At 42.5% G+C, this 16,005-nt stretch overlaps 1 protein-coding gene across 8 annotated transcripts in view; it reads right to left on the reverse strand.

Annotated features, from left to right (window-relative positions):
* TBC1D5 (TBC1 domain family member 5) overlaps positions 1 to 16,005 on the reverse strand; it is a 540,605-nt gene that overhangs the window by 69,710 nt on the left and 454,890 nt on the right. For 7 of the 8 annotated variants that reach the window (XM_029214159.1, XM_029214153.1, XM_029214160.1 and 4 more), the window contains 2 exons: positions 15,159 to 15,406; positions 10,796 to 10,861 (listed from right to left, as the gene is read on the reverse strand). In XM_029214159.1, coding sequence (XP_029069992.1) covers positions 10,796 to 10,861; positions 15,159 to 15,406 — 314 coding nt within the window. The remainder of the gene's footprint in view (positions 1 to 10,795; positions 10,862 to 15,158; positions 15,407 to 16,005) is intronic. The other variant, XM_029214157.1, reaches the window with a different exon arrangement.

Below are 16,005 nucleotides of genomic sequence, written 5' to 3' on the forward strand. Positions count from 1 at the left end.
TTTCTTGAATTGATGCTCCTCAAATGGACTCAATCCTTTGATTAATTTTCAGAGTTCTGAACAAGTTGATTTTGGCATTCTTGCCATTCTTCTTGTTACTTTTATGGAGAAACAGATTTTTCAGAGGTCCTTATTCTGTTATTCCAAAAGTACATCCCTCTGTAACATGTTTTTTGGACTTGATCATGAAAATTTGTCTTTCATTTATATAAAAATCTGCCTTATCTTTTTTAAGGAATGTGAAGAAAGAAATTTTGTAGCGCTCCTGAATAATTGGGATTTTTCTAATTTTTTGCCTTTGCAAACAAAATGACAAAGCTCTGGAGAGGTACACCTTTAGGTACAGTTGGCTATTTCTGTAAGATAAATTTATATACATGGAACTGCTATGTTTAATGGTATGTACATTTTAAATTTAGATGATTCCAAATTGCTTCCTCCTAGGATTTTAACAGACATATATGTGTGTAATATACATTTACATATAAGTGTAAATGTAATATGATGTATGATATCTTTATCTACTTACTTATTTGGTTAATCTGATGGAAGGAAGACTTCATTATGTTAGCTTGAAGTTTCTTGATAACTAGTGAGGCTGAATATCTTTTTTGTGTGTGTGTGCGGTACGCGGGCCTCTCAGTGTTGTGGCCTCTCCTGTTGCGGAGCACAGGCTCCGGACACGCAGGCTCAGCGGCCATGGCTCACGGGCCCAGCCGCTCCCCGGCATGTGGGATCTTCCCGGACTGGGGCACGAACCCGTGTCCCCTGCATTGGCAGGCGGACTCTCAACCGCTGCGCCACCAGGGAAGCCCTGAATATCTTTTTAAACAATATCTCTTAACATAATAATATGGGCCATCTGAAGATCCTCTGTGAATTGTCTCTGTTAATTTCATTTAAAAAAACTGATTTAGGGGAGTTCCTCCTAAATTCTAGAACATAGCCCTTTGTATATATGTCTGTGTATGTCTACATTTACCTTTATGGCTTCTGTTTTTAGGGTCCTACTTAGGAAGGCATTTCTCACCCAAGATGATAAAGTGAAAAACAACTTAAGTGTTGATTATAAACCTAGGTTTTTCTTTTTCCTTTTATGAACATTTTCTCCTTGCTCCTTCAAACTCTACTCCTTAAGAAGCTTTTATTGCCTTGGGGTGGCGGAAGATAAAGCTAAAACAAAAGGAACGTTTGCTCAGTTTTGAGTTTCAATTTACTTTTAAAAGTACACAGAAAAAAAGAAATCTAAGAAGCCAAAGCATTTTGATTCACGAGAACATGGTTTTCTTCACAAAATGAAATGAAAAAACTTCCATCTTTTTCTAAGTTTGTACAACTGAATTTATCTGTCCCTTCAAAATCTGGATCATTCACCTATAACTCTGGTGCTGGTGACTTTTGAAAGGTACTACTCTAGCGGCTCTTTGGATTTTTTTCTATGTTAATTCCTCTATTAAAGTTTCCTACTTTTACTCGGGTCAATTTTGATCATTCATATCTTTCCCCCAAAAGCCATATTATATGGCAGGTGGAATAATGCCTATGCCCTTAATCTCTAGAGCCTATGAATATGCTACTTTATGTGGCGAAAGAGACTTTGCAGGTGTGATTTAAAGAACCTTAAGATGGGAAGAGTATCCTGGGTGATCATGGTGGGTTAGTGTGAACACGAGTCCTTACAGTGAAACAGGAAAGTAGAAGAAGGAGTCAGAGCTGTGACTAAAGAAAAAAAAGGCAGGGCTTCCCTGGTGGCGCAGTGGTTGAGAGTCCGCCTGCCGATGCAGGGGACACGGGTTCGTGCCCCGGTCCGGGAAGATCCCGCATGCCCCGGAGCGGCTGGGCCCGTGAGCCATGGCCGCTGAGCCTGCGCGTCCGGAGCCTGTGCTCTGCAACGGGAGAGGCCGCAACAGAGGCCGCAACAGTGAGAGGCCCGCGTACCGCAAAAAAGAAAAAGAAAAAGATAAAGAAGGCAGCTGAAGCAGGAGAGGGAGCTGACCTGGTGGTGTCGGCTTTGAACGTGGAGGCAGGGACGTGAGTCAGTGTGGCTCCTCTAGAGATGGCAATGGGCCTCAGATGACGGCCAGTGAAGACATGGGGACCTCGGTTCTACAGTCACAAGGAAGTGAATTCTGCCAACAGCACAGATGATTCTCCCCTAGAGCCTCCTGACACCTTGGTTTTAGCTTGCTGAGGCCTCAGTCAGACTTTTGATTCACAAAACTGTTACAATAGTGGGAAATGCTCACTATTATTTCTTAAGTATTTCAGAAGTATTTCTCTACTTACGATCTCTAGACTCCTGAACATTTGACATTATAGTTCAGATTCTGAGTTAATCTAAAATTCCAGGTAGAATCATTTGAATTTTATTATACTGCTGGAAAAAGTTAGAATTCTGTGGACTATAACAACTTTTGCCCCCATCTTTCTTCCAAAATGGAAAAAAAAAAAAGCATATATTTCAAGCACTCCAAGGTCCTGTGTGGCTAGCGGACACCACACTGGACAGGACAGGTATAAACCACTTAACAGTCTAAATTTCCAAATGTTTTTCACAACACGCAGGCTGTTACGTAAAGTAACCATCATAACAAAATAAGCTAATGACATATCTAGGAGAGATCTTTCGAATACCTGCTTTAATAAATTAGCTCATCAGTTATTTACTGGGTGAGATTTAGTATCCAGTTATCCAATCCAGAAAGAACTTAAAAGTGTCTTGTTCTCCCTAAGTTTCTTTTGTAGCTATTATTCTCCTGGGCAAACTACCTTTTCAGAGATAACACTAAGCCAGTTCTTATCAGAATTTACCTCTGAATGATCAAATTCCAAATTGGCGGTAGTATTATACAGTACTACTTGGCCTGTATCTTGTATAAAACCCCTGTACAAAATACATTTCCCCTCAATTACAGAAATTAGCTAACATTTTTGTGCCCTTTGGGACCGTAGACATTTAGACCTTAAGAAGACAGAGTCACCAGCACGTGAGACAGAAGAAAGGACTGTCAGACTTCCCGCCCTTTCCAGGCCTGAGACATTCCATCACCCGGGCCTCACCCGGACAGCTCCCAAGCTGAGGAGTCAGGACTGTCAACACGCCTGTAGCCCATAAACTGCACAGTAGCCCTGATACTCTTGTAAACCTTTGAAAGTTTTTAACTGACAGGAACAACATTAACCATTTCTTGTGTTGCACCAAAACCCGATGCTCATTCCTAGAGGAGCCTGCGGAGCCCTGCCGAGATCCCCGCTTCGGGACCGAGGCACTTGTTCTCCCAGATGCAGGAAGCGTGGGCTGCCACTGGCTCTCACGGCTTCCTCTCTGGAAACAGCCCCAGCCGAGGAGAGCTGCTTTGCCCAAGATCATGCCCCTTCCCCGGGGAACAGCTCCAATCCAGTGACTGGTTTGGGTGGACAGAGGACAAAGTCTGGCCCCCTTGTCTCAAAACAGACAACTGAGGGCAACACTGCTTCTTTGACTCCCCACGTATTGACCCTGAGGGCACTTCCCCAAAAGCTTCCTACCCGAATTCTCCAAAGTCCTGACCCAAGACAATTAATTACCGTTATATGGTAAGGCACTCTTGAATATACTAAATACAGACCTATTCTCAAGCCACCTCAGGCATGCCCAGTCTTCCTTTCATAACCAAACATCGGGGAACAAGCCCTATGCAGACTGATCTGAGGAAATGTCTCTGGAAACTCTGCCCAGCGCTGAGGATGGGGGGATGACCACAGGAGCTCGTGAGAAGCTCCTAAAACAGCAGCACAAGGGAAACACAGATTTGTACCTGCACTGACTGACCTACAACCCCAGGTGGTAAAAGCAAACACTGAAGTATGAACAGCGGGACTCTGGAAGCACAAAAGAGGGGCCATCCAATCCTGTCTCAGGCCATCAGAGTTGTGAGCGACATCTTGAAATCTGAGGAGTGGGCAGTGGTGGGGGTCATGGCTCAGGGAAGGTCATTTGGGGGCAGAAAACATGGTATTTACGAGGCAGTTAGACTCCTGGGAACATCGAGTTCAGACAAAGCCTGATTAATCCTTCAGCGCTTCCTGCCATCCATATGGAATCGAAAATGACACCAATACCAGTGTAAACAAAATAGGATTAAGTTCAACAGAGTGCTTCTGTTTCATTTGATGATTACATCAATGGTTTTCTCGGGGTGGGCTGGGGTGGGGAGGAGGGAATCAAATTCTTCCTAAAAGTTGCCAGTACCCCAAATGTGAGCTGCTTTTTCTCTTGGTCATCCAGCTCTGGGGGAGGGAGGCAAGAGGGAAGGTGGGGCTCTAAAAATAGGGCCAGCTAGACCAAGAAGAGCAGCTTGTTCTCACGTGAAGGGGTCTGGCCTTTCTCTTGTCAGTAGCGATGGGAGTTTTTTTAAAGATGTTAAGCAGGAAAGTAGCCTGAGTTTTACAGGAGCTTGGCTGAACGAGGCATGCCCTGCACTGGCCCATGCAAGAGATTATAAGGCTTCAACTAAAGCTGGGGTGATAGATTTGAGAGACACTTGGCAAAGCACAATTCCTCAAAGCAATACCTGCTGAGTCAGCACCTGCGCTGGAGTCTGAGCTCAGCTGGTATCTAGCTTGAACTAGTCACTGACCCTCCACAGGCCCAGTTCTCATCCACAAGGGAAGCATCCACTTCACGTGCGCTGTGTGTCCTAGGTGGGTCGCGTGTGTAAAGGGCTCAGCGTGACTCCCGGCATCTGCTACGCGCTGCGCAGACCCAGACCATTAACCAGCACGCTGGGCACTTCCAAATCTAGAGCAGGTGGGTTCACAGGCAGTCCTGTGGTCACAGACCTGCCAGTGCTCTCCTGCTGGCCTGTCCTTCCACTGGCTGCACTGCCCGGTGACCACCCACAGACCTGGGCTAATTGGCTCTGAGCCCAGGACCACCACGTACGCCACGCCTGGGAGCGCCTGCGGATTCGGACGCACGCCCTGGTGCAAGCTCCATCTGCGCAGGACGGGAACATACCTTTTTCTAACATGCACAAAGGGACTCCTTGGACTAGCTATGGCTGTGTCTGGGTATATTAAATCCTTCCTTCACTCTCTGTCCTTCTCTGAAAGATTCAATAAAACTTCTGGGTCCCCTGTGCTACGTGTCAATGGAGGTTATCTGTCAAGCACCTGAGTGGACTGAATGAGCTTCACAGGCATCAGTGGGGACCCTGACCACAGAGTGGCTGGGAGAGAGGAAAGGAGGAAGGGGAAGAATATTTATTAAGTTCCTACTATGCCTCATGTATTTTCATGACTGTTCTCTCATTAAACTCAGTGGGAAGCAAGAACAGGGGTTGGGCTGTATTCCTAAATAGTCGGGCAGAACCCCCATAAACCTGAGACCAGCTGGGGGATTTGGACACAGGACGGCCAAAGGCAAAACGTTCAGGAGGCTAGGGAGTCTGGGGGTCGCTGGTGGGAGGCCTGGCTCAGGGAAGTGGGAAGGGCAAAGCCTTTGGGAAGCCCGGTGCTGTGGCCACAGGAAGGGGGTCGCCTTGACGTCATTCAGCGACCCGGAGAAGACAGGACGAAGCTGGACCCCGCCTGGTGACACTTTGGTACCTCACAGACATGAGTGACAGACAGCAAGAGGGCTCAGGTCTACTCATTAGAAACATACATCTTGGTGCCACAAGAGGGGAAAGGAAGCAGGCTGTACCTGAAGCCCCTGAAACAGACCTGGTTCTAGCCTGGCCAGAGAGGTCAAGCTTTACCGCGTCCAGGGCTGGAGCGCAAACAGGGGGTTTCAGATTGTCAGATGTCATTGTTAAGCAAAGAAAAGACAGAGGTGTTAAGTAGGTTCATCTGTTTGATTCTGGAAACCAAAGAGGTACCTGAGGAAAACACATAATGACGCCACCACCAGGACCCCACCCCCCACCCCGTAGGTCGTGCCCTCGAGCCCTTACTATGCGACAGGTAACTGCCCTTGAAGCAGCTGCTCTTCCTCTGTCTTTACAGGCGAGTGGTGAAGTGGCCTCACTGGGTCATCCAGCAAGGCAGTGACGGAAGCAGGACCCTAACCCAGGCCCAACTCCAGAGCCCGGGCTGGGCAAAGATGCACCACCATCCTGCTCCCCTACAAAGGGCTGCAGTAAACGTGACTTCGAATTAAAGAAAAGTGGAATGAGGTCTTTGGATATCAAAGGGCAAATTCTGATCTTGTTCTCAATCCAAAAACAACTCATTTATTCAATGTTTTTTCCAGTAAGTGTTCCAAAAAGAGGCGTTTTCCAGCTAATTGATGCATCCCCAAATTTGTTTTCCATATTCTGTACTTCTCTGCAATTGTTCAGAACATAATGGAACTACCTGTTCTGCTTCAGGACTATCGTGTCTCAACAACACCTGGAGGGACCGGTACCGGGTCATCTACCAGGATAACCTTTTGGCTCTGCAGTCTCCTCCCTCACCCTTGTGGGCAGCAGCAGCTATCTGTCCTCTCGTCACCATGTCCTGCTTGAGTTGATTTGACCTCCCTCTTCTTTGTTCTACCCATTTGCTGCTTGTCACCTGCACTGGGACTTTTCTGTTAGTGTTTTCATCTTGAAGGTCCAGAGTGAAGTCATCTCCAGGCACGAGCTGTTAACACATTTAATGTGACTCGCATGTTGTTTCTCAGTTTAAAATCTATTTTTTTTTTTTCCTACAAGGCATTATAAGAAACTTAACAGTGGATACCCTTAGTGAAATGGGCTGGCAGAAAGAAGTGGGAGGAGAACAGGGGGTTGTTTTATTTCCCATGTAATGCCTTTAATTAATTGGGGATTGTCTAATATTATATGTACTTCAGTTTTACCTTAAGAATGTCAACAGTGGTTATCTGGGCAGGGAGATTTTTGATCTTTCTCAACCTTTTTTATTTAAAAAAGCAACCTGATACATGCACCCCTATGTTCATAATGGCACAATGTACAATAGCCAAGACATGGAAACCACCTAAACGTCCATCAACAGATAAATGGATAAAGAAGATGTGGTACATATATATAATGGAATACCTCTCAGCCATAAAAAAGAACGAAATAGTGCCATTTGCAGCAACATGGATGGACGTAGAGAGATTACTATACTAAGCAAAGTAAGTCAGAAAGAGAAAGACAAATACCATATGATTATCACTTATATGTGGAATCTAAAATACGACACAAATGAAGTTATCTAAGAAACAGAAACAGACTCACAGACATAGAGAACAGACTTGTGGTTGCCAAGGTGTGGGGAGAGGAGGGGAGGGATGGACTGGAAGTGTGGGATTAGCAGATGCAAACCATTATACATGTAATGGATAAACACAAGGTCCTACTGTACAGCACAGGGAACTAAATATATTCAATATCCTGTAATAAACCATAATGGAAAAGAAAAAAAAACAACCTGATAAATGTTATATAATGATATCTATACATTCATGTTAGTAACATAAATACATATACACGAATACAAATTTTAACACTGCCTATGGCAATAACTTAAGAAATCTAAATTTCTTTCCTAAGGGTCCATTATATGATAATACTTATATACTTCTGTTGTTGGAAATTCTAAATTCTCTTTGGAAGTAATGTCTGTGTATATGCATGTGTCTATCTCCCCATATTTTAAAGTTTTTTAGTTTATGAATTAATAATTCCTAAGTATCTCTCGAAAAAAGTTCCTGGGGGTAGATGTGCCATTTCCAAAAATAATTTTGAAGAAACTCTTTGAGTTGCCAAAAGTGAACTGTCCTGTGGCACATTTTTTTATGATTGCAACCTACACTGAGAAATATAAAATGGAACTTTCCAACAATTTTCCAAATATTATTTATTGACTGAATTGTGAGATCTCACTTTATATTCAGAATTTTCTTCAAAAAATTAAAACCTGTATAATTATTGTGTGTTAAAAGGCAAAGATAACAGATATGAAACCTCATGGGAAGAAAAGACTATCTACAATCAAAGAATCATTGAAAATATTGACATTTACTTAATTTCTTGAAATTTGCTCCACTGCTTTGAAAAAAGATACTTGGGAAGCCTAAATGTTAGTTTTATTTCCCTGAAATGAAAAGTATACCTACTCTTGTGGGTTTAGCACATCTGATGAGATTCTCCAATTTCCAATATTACTGACCCTATCAAGCAGAGATTGTTAGAAAGTTTTTTGTTGCCACTGCTGACTATTTTGGTTTACTTCTACTTCCCCTTGCTTTCTGAGACTCTGCAGGAAGTGTGTTGAGGGAAACACACTGTGACTTCTCCAAATCCGGGTAGGTATCATCCTACTGTCTCATCACAGATTGGAAGCTCTTTATCTGGCCTCATGTCTCATTAAGCCACTGGACTCTTCCCTGTCAGACTGATACAGTCTCTGTTGGAGCAGGGCAGGCAGGGTAATTTAGAACAGGGTATCAGAAAAGGAGCTGGTTCCTGACCATGTGGGCTTGCTGGGCCATCTAAAGCACCGGGGATGCCCTAGCAGCCTGTTGAAGCTGGAGGGAAGCCCAAGGGACTGATGAAAACAGAGCTTGGCACACAGTAGGCACTCAATGAACACTTGTTGAATAAGTGAATGAGATGATTCTACTTCTACAACACAAGTCATTTGAACAAAATGATACAACCTCCTTCTTTAAGAGTCTATTTAAAAAGCGACAGTGTTCACGTGGCTCTGGTCTGCAGGAAAACATGGACTGAGCAATAGCATAAAAGCAGAAGTCAGAACAGACAAGCCAGCCTTCAGCTTTCTCTTCCCACAGGTATAAAATGATCGGGCTTCAATACCCAAAGGAATACTCTGCGGTGAACTCACTTTGGGATAACAAAACTCTGGTTAAAAAGTTGTCTGGGTGGGGGCTTCCCTGGTGGCGCAGTGGTTGAGCGTCCGCCTGCCGATGCAGGGGACACGGGTTCGTACGCCGGTCCGGGAAGATCCCACATGCCGCAGAGCGGCTGGGCCCGTGAGCCATGGCCGCTGAGCCTGCGCGTCCGGAGCCTGTGCTCCGCAATGGGAGAGGCCACGGCAGCGAGAGGCCCGCGTACCGGAAAAAAAAAAAAAAAAGTTGTCTGGGGGGAATTCCCTGGCAGTCCAGTGGTTAGGACTCCGTGCTTTCAGTGCCAAGGGCCCGAGTTGATTCCTGGTCGAGGAACTAAGATCCTGTGAGCCACGTGGCGAGGCCAAAAACGAAGTTGCCTGGGGGGCTCAGATTTTAATTTTAGGAAACAAATTTAAGTCCTACGAATCCTCACCGTATCAGAAGATCACATCAATATTCATCTAAGCGCAATAACTGACAAAGCTAAAGAGAAGTCATCTGGAGGTGACCTGCCTCTTCTACTGGCCACGCTACTGCACCCCTTTATTATACAGATCACTCCACAGACACCAAGAAGAGTAAATAGCAGCTTTTCACAGAATCCCTGAGCTTGAAAAGCCCTAAAGGTCAGCTGGTTCACTTAACCAGAACACAGCCAGAAACCGTACCTGTGAAACACGGAACTACATATAGAAGTAAGATCACACCCCTCTGTGCCACAGTATGTTTTTTAAGATGTTAAGTCAACATACCACTGATCTCCTAATCACAATATATTGTTTTCTGTTAATTTATTAAAAGGCACAGATATTCTGGAGACATATCATTATTAGAACAGTATTTTAATACTAGTAGCATGACTGTACTGTGTGGGTATTTTAAATTAAGGAAGACATGATAGGAATTTCAATTAATACGGCTATCTTTTTTTGAATTTGAATGGAGGATTCTTAAAGTTAGTCTAGTCTTCCATTTAATACAGAATTCCTCTCTGTAGCATATTTTTTATCTAAAAGATCACATAATAAAAGATGAATGCAGCAACTTTAAATATTTACGTTTCTAAATTCCACAGGAGCTGCTGAATATGGATTACTATTATTGTTTATTTTTTTATTTATTTTTTTTTTTGCGGTACATGGGCCTCTCACTGTTGTGGCCCCTCCCGTTGCGGAGCACAGGCTCCAGACGCGCAGGCTCAGCGGCCATGGCTCACGGGCCCAGCCGCTCCGCGGCACGTGGGATCTTCCCGGACCGGGACACGAACCCGTGTCCCCTGCATCGGCAGGCGGACTCTCAACCACTGCGCCACCAGGGAAGCCCCCTGTATTTCTTAAATAAACTTCTTCTAGATTTTGAACACACGGTTATGATATTTAACTATTATCTTTTTATTTTAAATCATTACCAATGACTCTACATAGAGATTTGTCACACTGAACTTTAATTCTGTTAGTATGATTCATAGTACGAAGCCTGTACTTAAAAATGTATTTCAGAATCAAGTTGTGATTCTTTTAGCTAAAATATAATAAGTACCTATGGCTAATACATACAATAATATGTATACACACAGCATCTAAAATGTCTTAACCTCAAAACTAATTTGTCAAATCTTGTCACAGAGCATCTATGCACAACTGAAAGAACACCTCAGCGTGAGCTGCCAAATAAAATATGGTGGTAAAATAATCACAAAATCTAGAGTGACCATATTTTGGCAAGGAAAGAAGCTGGTGCAAACTTGATAAAAAACCCACAGCTTAACGGGATTTGGCATCAGCATCAGCACGATATGACATGAGAGGGGACTTTTGTTCTTAACAACAGTGCCACTCAGTGGCTGAACAATGGAGTGAACTGATAAACAGCATGAATGGAAGGTGGGCAAAAAGGAAAATGGAGTTTGGGAAGAGGCAATGATAGTACTGCAGGCAAAGAGATACTGCATTGCCATGGTAACTGTACCTGGGAGGTCAATTAGGGTCTGGGCAGGAACAGAAACCTGAGCATCGCTTCCTGTAACTACATCGCCTGGATTTCATAAGAAAAAATAATTAGATATCATAAAGAGGAAAAGAAAATCAACTTTTCTTTCATATTTAATGCTGGAATACTTTTACTTATCAACCTAATTACTAAAAGTACAGTGAAACAGAAAATACAACACAATCTTAGAAAAATATAAAATATTTTTTAAAGCAACTGATTTTTAAAAAGTGTTTCCTAAAAAGCTTTTGTGCCTGTTTTTCTTAAGGAAAAAAACAAGTTTCTATTACTCTAAAGCATAGGAAACTTTAGCCATCAAAAGACTTGGCTGAGCAGATTTCATTATGCTACAAATAACAGCATGATTTTATATTTTATTTTTTTAAAAAAATTCTTTATCCAAAAGTAAGTTAAATGCCTTTATTAAGAAGTCAACATTCTTCTGAAATTGATTTCCTCCTGCAACAGACAAAATTTATTTTTAACTAAACTTGAAACCAATTTCTTCAGTGATAAGATAAAGACCTAAACAAGTTCTAATTTCATATTAAGTATCGAAAAGATTTCATAAGTTACCACATGCACTTATAAATGTCAACATGTAAAAATAAATCTGTGAACTGCATACCCTTTAAACTTGATATACTTATTATAGGCGAGATTTCATTTACAAATTGGACCTGCAGTAAATGCTTAAAATAAAGAAGTGTTCAAATTCAAAAAACAGAGGAAAAGGGGGGGAAAGGGAGTACATTTAAAAAATGCAGGAAAGAAAGGAGAAGGAAGTACTGAGAAGCATTCGAGGTACACGACCACTGAGAATGAAGATTTTTTTGGTTCTTTGATTTCCTTCCTGGATGACAAAGTTCAATATGAAGCACAGTTGCTGTTGACAGAATCATCCCCTGGATAGATCAGCATCTGAAGCCCCATGCTATTTTGAGATTAATGAGCTGAAAAACAAGCCTTCTTAAAAGGCACCATATTTTCTATGTATGATAATGTATGATTAACAGATTTGCTTTCCCTGTAGCTTTTACACAATAGTAAAAAAAAAAAAAAATCAATTTTTGAATTATATAACAACCCTCAGTGCCTTGACCACTTGCTACCATTATGATTTACAGCACAGCCAGCTCATCTGGAAATTATTGGGTTGTAATTAGACCATTCCTATCAATTAACGGTACATGCATTTATATTCTCCTATAGCTGAAATAAAATCTATAAATAGGTACATATGCCAAACAAGTGATAAACAACTTTTAGTGGAACTTCTCAGGTCCTGAATTTTCATAATATAGTTAACTCTCTATTCACTGGTGAATGGTGTGCCTCATTTTCTGTACATCTGAAAATTTTCAATTCTATGCTTGCTACCCATTTCACTCTGCTGCTTCTGGATCACCTATTAATGTATATTTAGAGACTGAGACTAATTTTAATATTGGATGTCACCAGGAAAATGATGGAGGATCACCTGTGCTCCCTCCCTCCTTCAGGACCCCGGCCCCAACAGAGATGGCAACAGCAGAAGGCATTTCAAGTGACACATACATGAATGTTGGCTTCTCCGTAGAACTCTTCCCCTATACAAGCACAGGTAATCGGGAATTAACTAACCTATGAAAGCCATAAGGATATCCAGCTGCGTAAACAACCCCTTTTCAAAACAACTTTAAAATTTTCCACCAGAGTACACTAAAAAGGCACCAAGTAGATGACTCTGTTCTGAGATAGTCAGAAGTCCTATTCCGACACATGCCTTCCGAAAGGGTAAACACTGTGCTCACTCATTCCCGGGCCAGGTGACACACCTGCAGATGTGTCAGTGTCACAGCACAGCAGGACACTTGTGGGAAACACCAGCATAAACAACCGATGTTGGTATCTTTTTTTCTTTTTTACATCTTTATTGGAGTATAATTGCTTTACAATGGTGTGTTAGTTTCTGCTTTATAACAAAGTGAATCAGTTATACATACACATATGTTCCCATATCTCTTCCCTCTTGTGTCTCCCTCCCTCCCACCCTCCCTATCTCACCCTTCTAGGTGGTCACAAAGCACAGAGCTGATCTCCCTGTGCCATGCGGCTGCTTCCCACTAGCTCTCTATTTTACGTTTGGTAGTGTATATATGTCCATGCATGTTGGTATCTTTACCAAAGGAACCGCAGATTTTTGGAGCTGGGAGGCTCCCCAGGGATCAGTCCAAACCTCTTATTTCCGGGTGAGGAAAAGGGTCTGAAAGTTTCAGGATTCTGCCCGTGGTTCACTGGAGAGTGAATGAAGGAAGGGGATCAACCTACCCTCGCTTCTACTGGTATAAAACTTTCTCCTTCCTTTTACTCCATTTTATTCAAAACTTCATGCAGGGAGGGGCATTAGCAGGACGATATACCTTTAATATGAAGGTAGACAAGCTTTTTGTAGGTTGACACGACAAGAACAAACCAGAAATAAAAAGGAGAGTTGCCAAACAAGACCACTTTTGTTCAGCGCAGGGATCAGTTACAAAATGCCCCAGTGATGCTCACGTTCCAAATACTTTGCTTAAGTGCTCTGTTGTTTCCTTGTAACTGGAGACTTAGTTTTCATCAATTGTTCCATCCTCATGCACTTCCTTTCTCACTTACTGTGATATTAATACTTGACATTTCCTTAGAGACACAACTTTATATTTCTATAGTTATTTGGCTTGGTTCCTCAGAAAATTTAACGGCATTAAGAGATTCTCTGACTCATTTGCTGCCATCAGTTAGAACTACTACTGACTACAGCTTGTTATCAAAGCAATATTGAAATCGTTATTTGTTTAGAACAGTAAGACAGTACAATTAACAAATATAAAATAACATTCATTTCCATCCTGGAAGTGGGCATGTCTCCTGGCATTAAAATACATTTACAATATGTTAATGATCTGAAGTCTCCTATTTTTTAAATCATGTGTGATAGCTCTACATTAAAAAGAGAAAAACGTAATTTTAAAAGAGATATTCGTATGTAAGGTAAATGGAATATTCTAATAGAAATTTAAATACTAAATATATAAAGTCTAATACTTCATATAGGCAATGATAGATAATATGATGAAACTAACAGAAGAACACACACTTATTATTGAATAACTCATTATTTTCTATCATTGGAGAAGAGTCCATTTAACTTAAGTTCTGACCAGTTTAAATGCCAATAATTTAATTTTTAAAATAATTTTGGATGCAATCTTCTTAAACAGAGTATATGGAACATGGTTTAAGGTCTTCTTACTGATTCAATATTACTATTGTTATTGTCAACACCTGTTACTGAACTTGGCTATGATCCAGGGACACCTTTAAGACACAGATGAGGCAGGGGTCAGGAGGGTATTTGCTCTGACACTAACTGGCCACAGACACTATGCTTTGTGAGGCCTTAGGACTGATTTTTGTAGATTTTCTGCCATCGTGTTACTATTTCTTGTTTCCGTAGTATAGACAGCAGAGTCCCATCACTAAAAATAAATGTGGCTGTTTCTAATCGTCTATGAGTAGGGGTACTTAATTCATATGTCTTTGGAAATAAGTAGAAAATAAGAGAAAAAGGTTATGAGTAAGAACCTGAAGGGCTCCCTTATGAACAAAACACCGGAGGCAGGTGAAGCGCTGGAAAGGCCTTGAAATGGAAAGGAGCGTACCTGAGTCCCAGCAGCAGGAGAGCCGCTGACGGCACTCCCAGCAGCAGTGCACACTCGTCAACTGAGTGATCCGGCTCTCACGTTCTCTGGTTCTCTCAGTGCAGGGACTCAGACACTAACTCTGCTGCCTGAGATATTCTGTTTGGCCTCTTCCCCGCTTTGGGCTCTAGTTTGTATTCCTTGGAGGTAAAGCAGGTGGAACAGGGACTGCAAGCCTGGTGACCTGCTTCCTCCAAACCAACTGCACAGACAAATGCTGTGACTAGCAGAGCCCAGGGTACCAGACCTTCCCATCTCAGATGCTCTTCTAGCCAGAAGCATCACTATACAAAGCTAGCAGGGATCTCGGTCAACTGACGTCAAGTTCCGTGCTGTGACAGTTCACGCCATACTCTGTGGGCATCACCAGGACACAAATGCAAGTATACTAAGGTACAGACGTTAAAACAAGTACTTTAACAAATTACCTCATAAAACGTTCTTAAGAACAATATAGTATCTGATGTTGCCATTTAAAAAGGACGTACTATAACAGATTTTAAAAAATTAAGTCTTGCACTAATTTCTCTTTCTAGGACGGGGATTCCTCATAGGCAGGTGAGGAAATCCCAGGCTACCCTGGGAGTGTTTCCTCTAGATTGACCAGCATCTCCCCTTACCTTTGTTCAGCTGCACTGGCATGCTTTCCGATTTCATCAGCCTCTGCTGCTGCTGCAGAGGATGCGTGGGGGCCTCTGCCAGGGTCCTGGTGGGAACCACAGCCGGGGAGGAGGCACCGCCACTGCCTCCCGGTACTGGGCCATCCGCACCGCCCGGGGCCGTTGCCGGAGAAATCAACTTTCTTCCAAAATTCATCAGGCTAGTAGAGACTTTATTTATATTCAGGGGAGCACCTTTGGCACTAGTCCTGTAAAAAAACAAATTAGGTGGAGAGACATTGTTTAAATTAGAGGACAACTCTATTTCACATGCTCTGTTGATGTAAAAACATACCTTACCTGCTTTGGAAAAGGTCAAGATCAGCTACACGAAGTGAGGCGTGATAATTTCAAAGTGACCACAGAATAAGAAAACAACAAGATTCTTAAAGATGTGGCTTATGGAAAATAGTCTTTTTACTTTCCATTCATTCATTCATTCAACAAACAGGGCCCATTATAGCCAACACTGCAACTGTCCAAAACAGACATAGTTTCCCTCCTGGAGATTCTAGAAAACACATTCATCACATAATCACATAAACAGATGTATGACTAAAACCTGTGATGAGGACTCTGAAGGAGAGGTACAGGGCTGGGCGAGTCTGGGGTAACCCACAGAAGGGGGCACCTGGGAAGCCAGGCTGAGAATAGATTTCCCACAAACTCTGGCCTGTGGGAACAAGGCCATATTTAATCTGACTTTGAAAAATAAATGTGTCTGAGAGCCATGAAGTCAGTTCATAGAAGTACATCAAGGGCTCTGGTCCACGAGTATTGGGTCCACCCTCACCCCACACTACCGTCC

The sequence above is a fragment of the Monodon monoceros genome, unplaced genomic scaffold (assembly GCF_005190385.1).
Source record: "Monodon monoceros isolate NGI ecotype Baffin Bay Population unplaced genomic scaffold, NGI_Narwhal_1 Super_Scaffold_11, whole genome shotgun sequence".
Classification (NCBI taxonomy): domain Eukaryota; kingdom Metazoa; phylum Chordata; class Mammalia; order Artiodactyla; family Monodontidae; genus Monodon; species Monodon monoceros.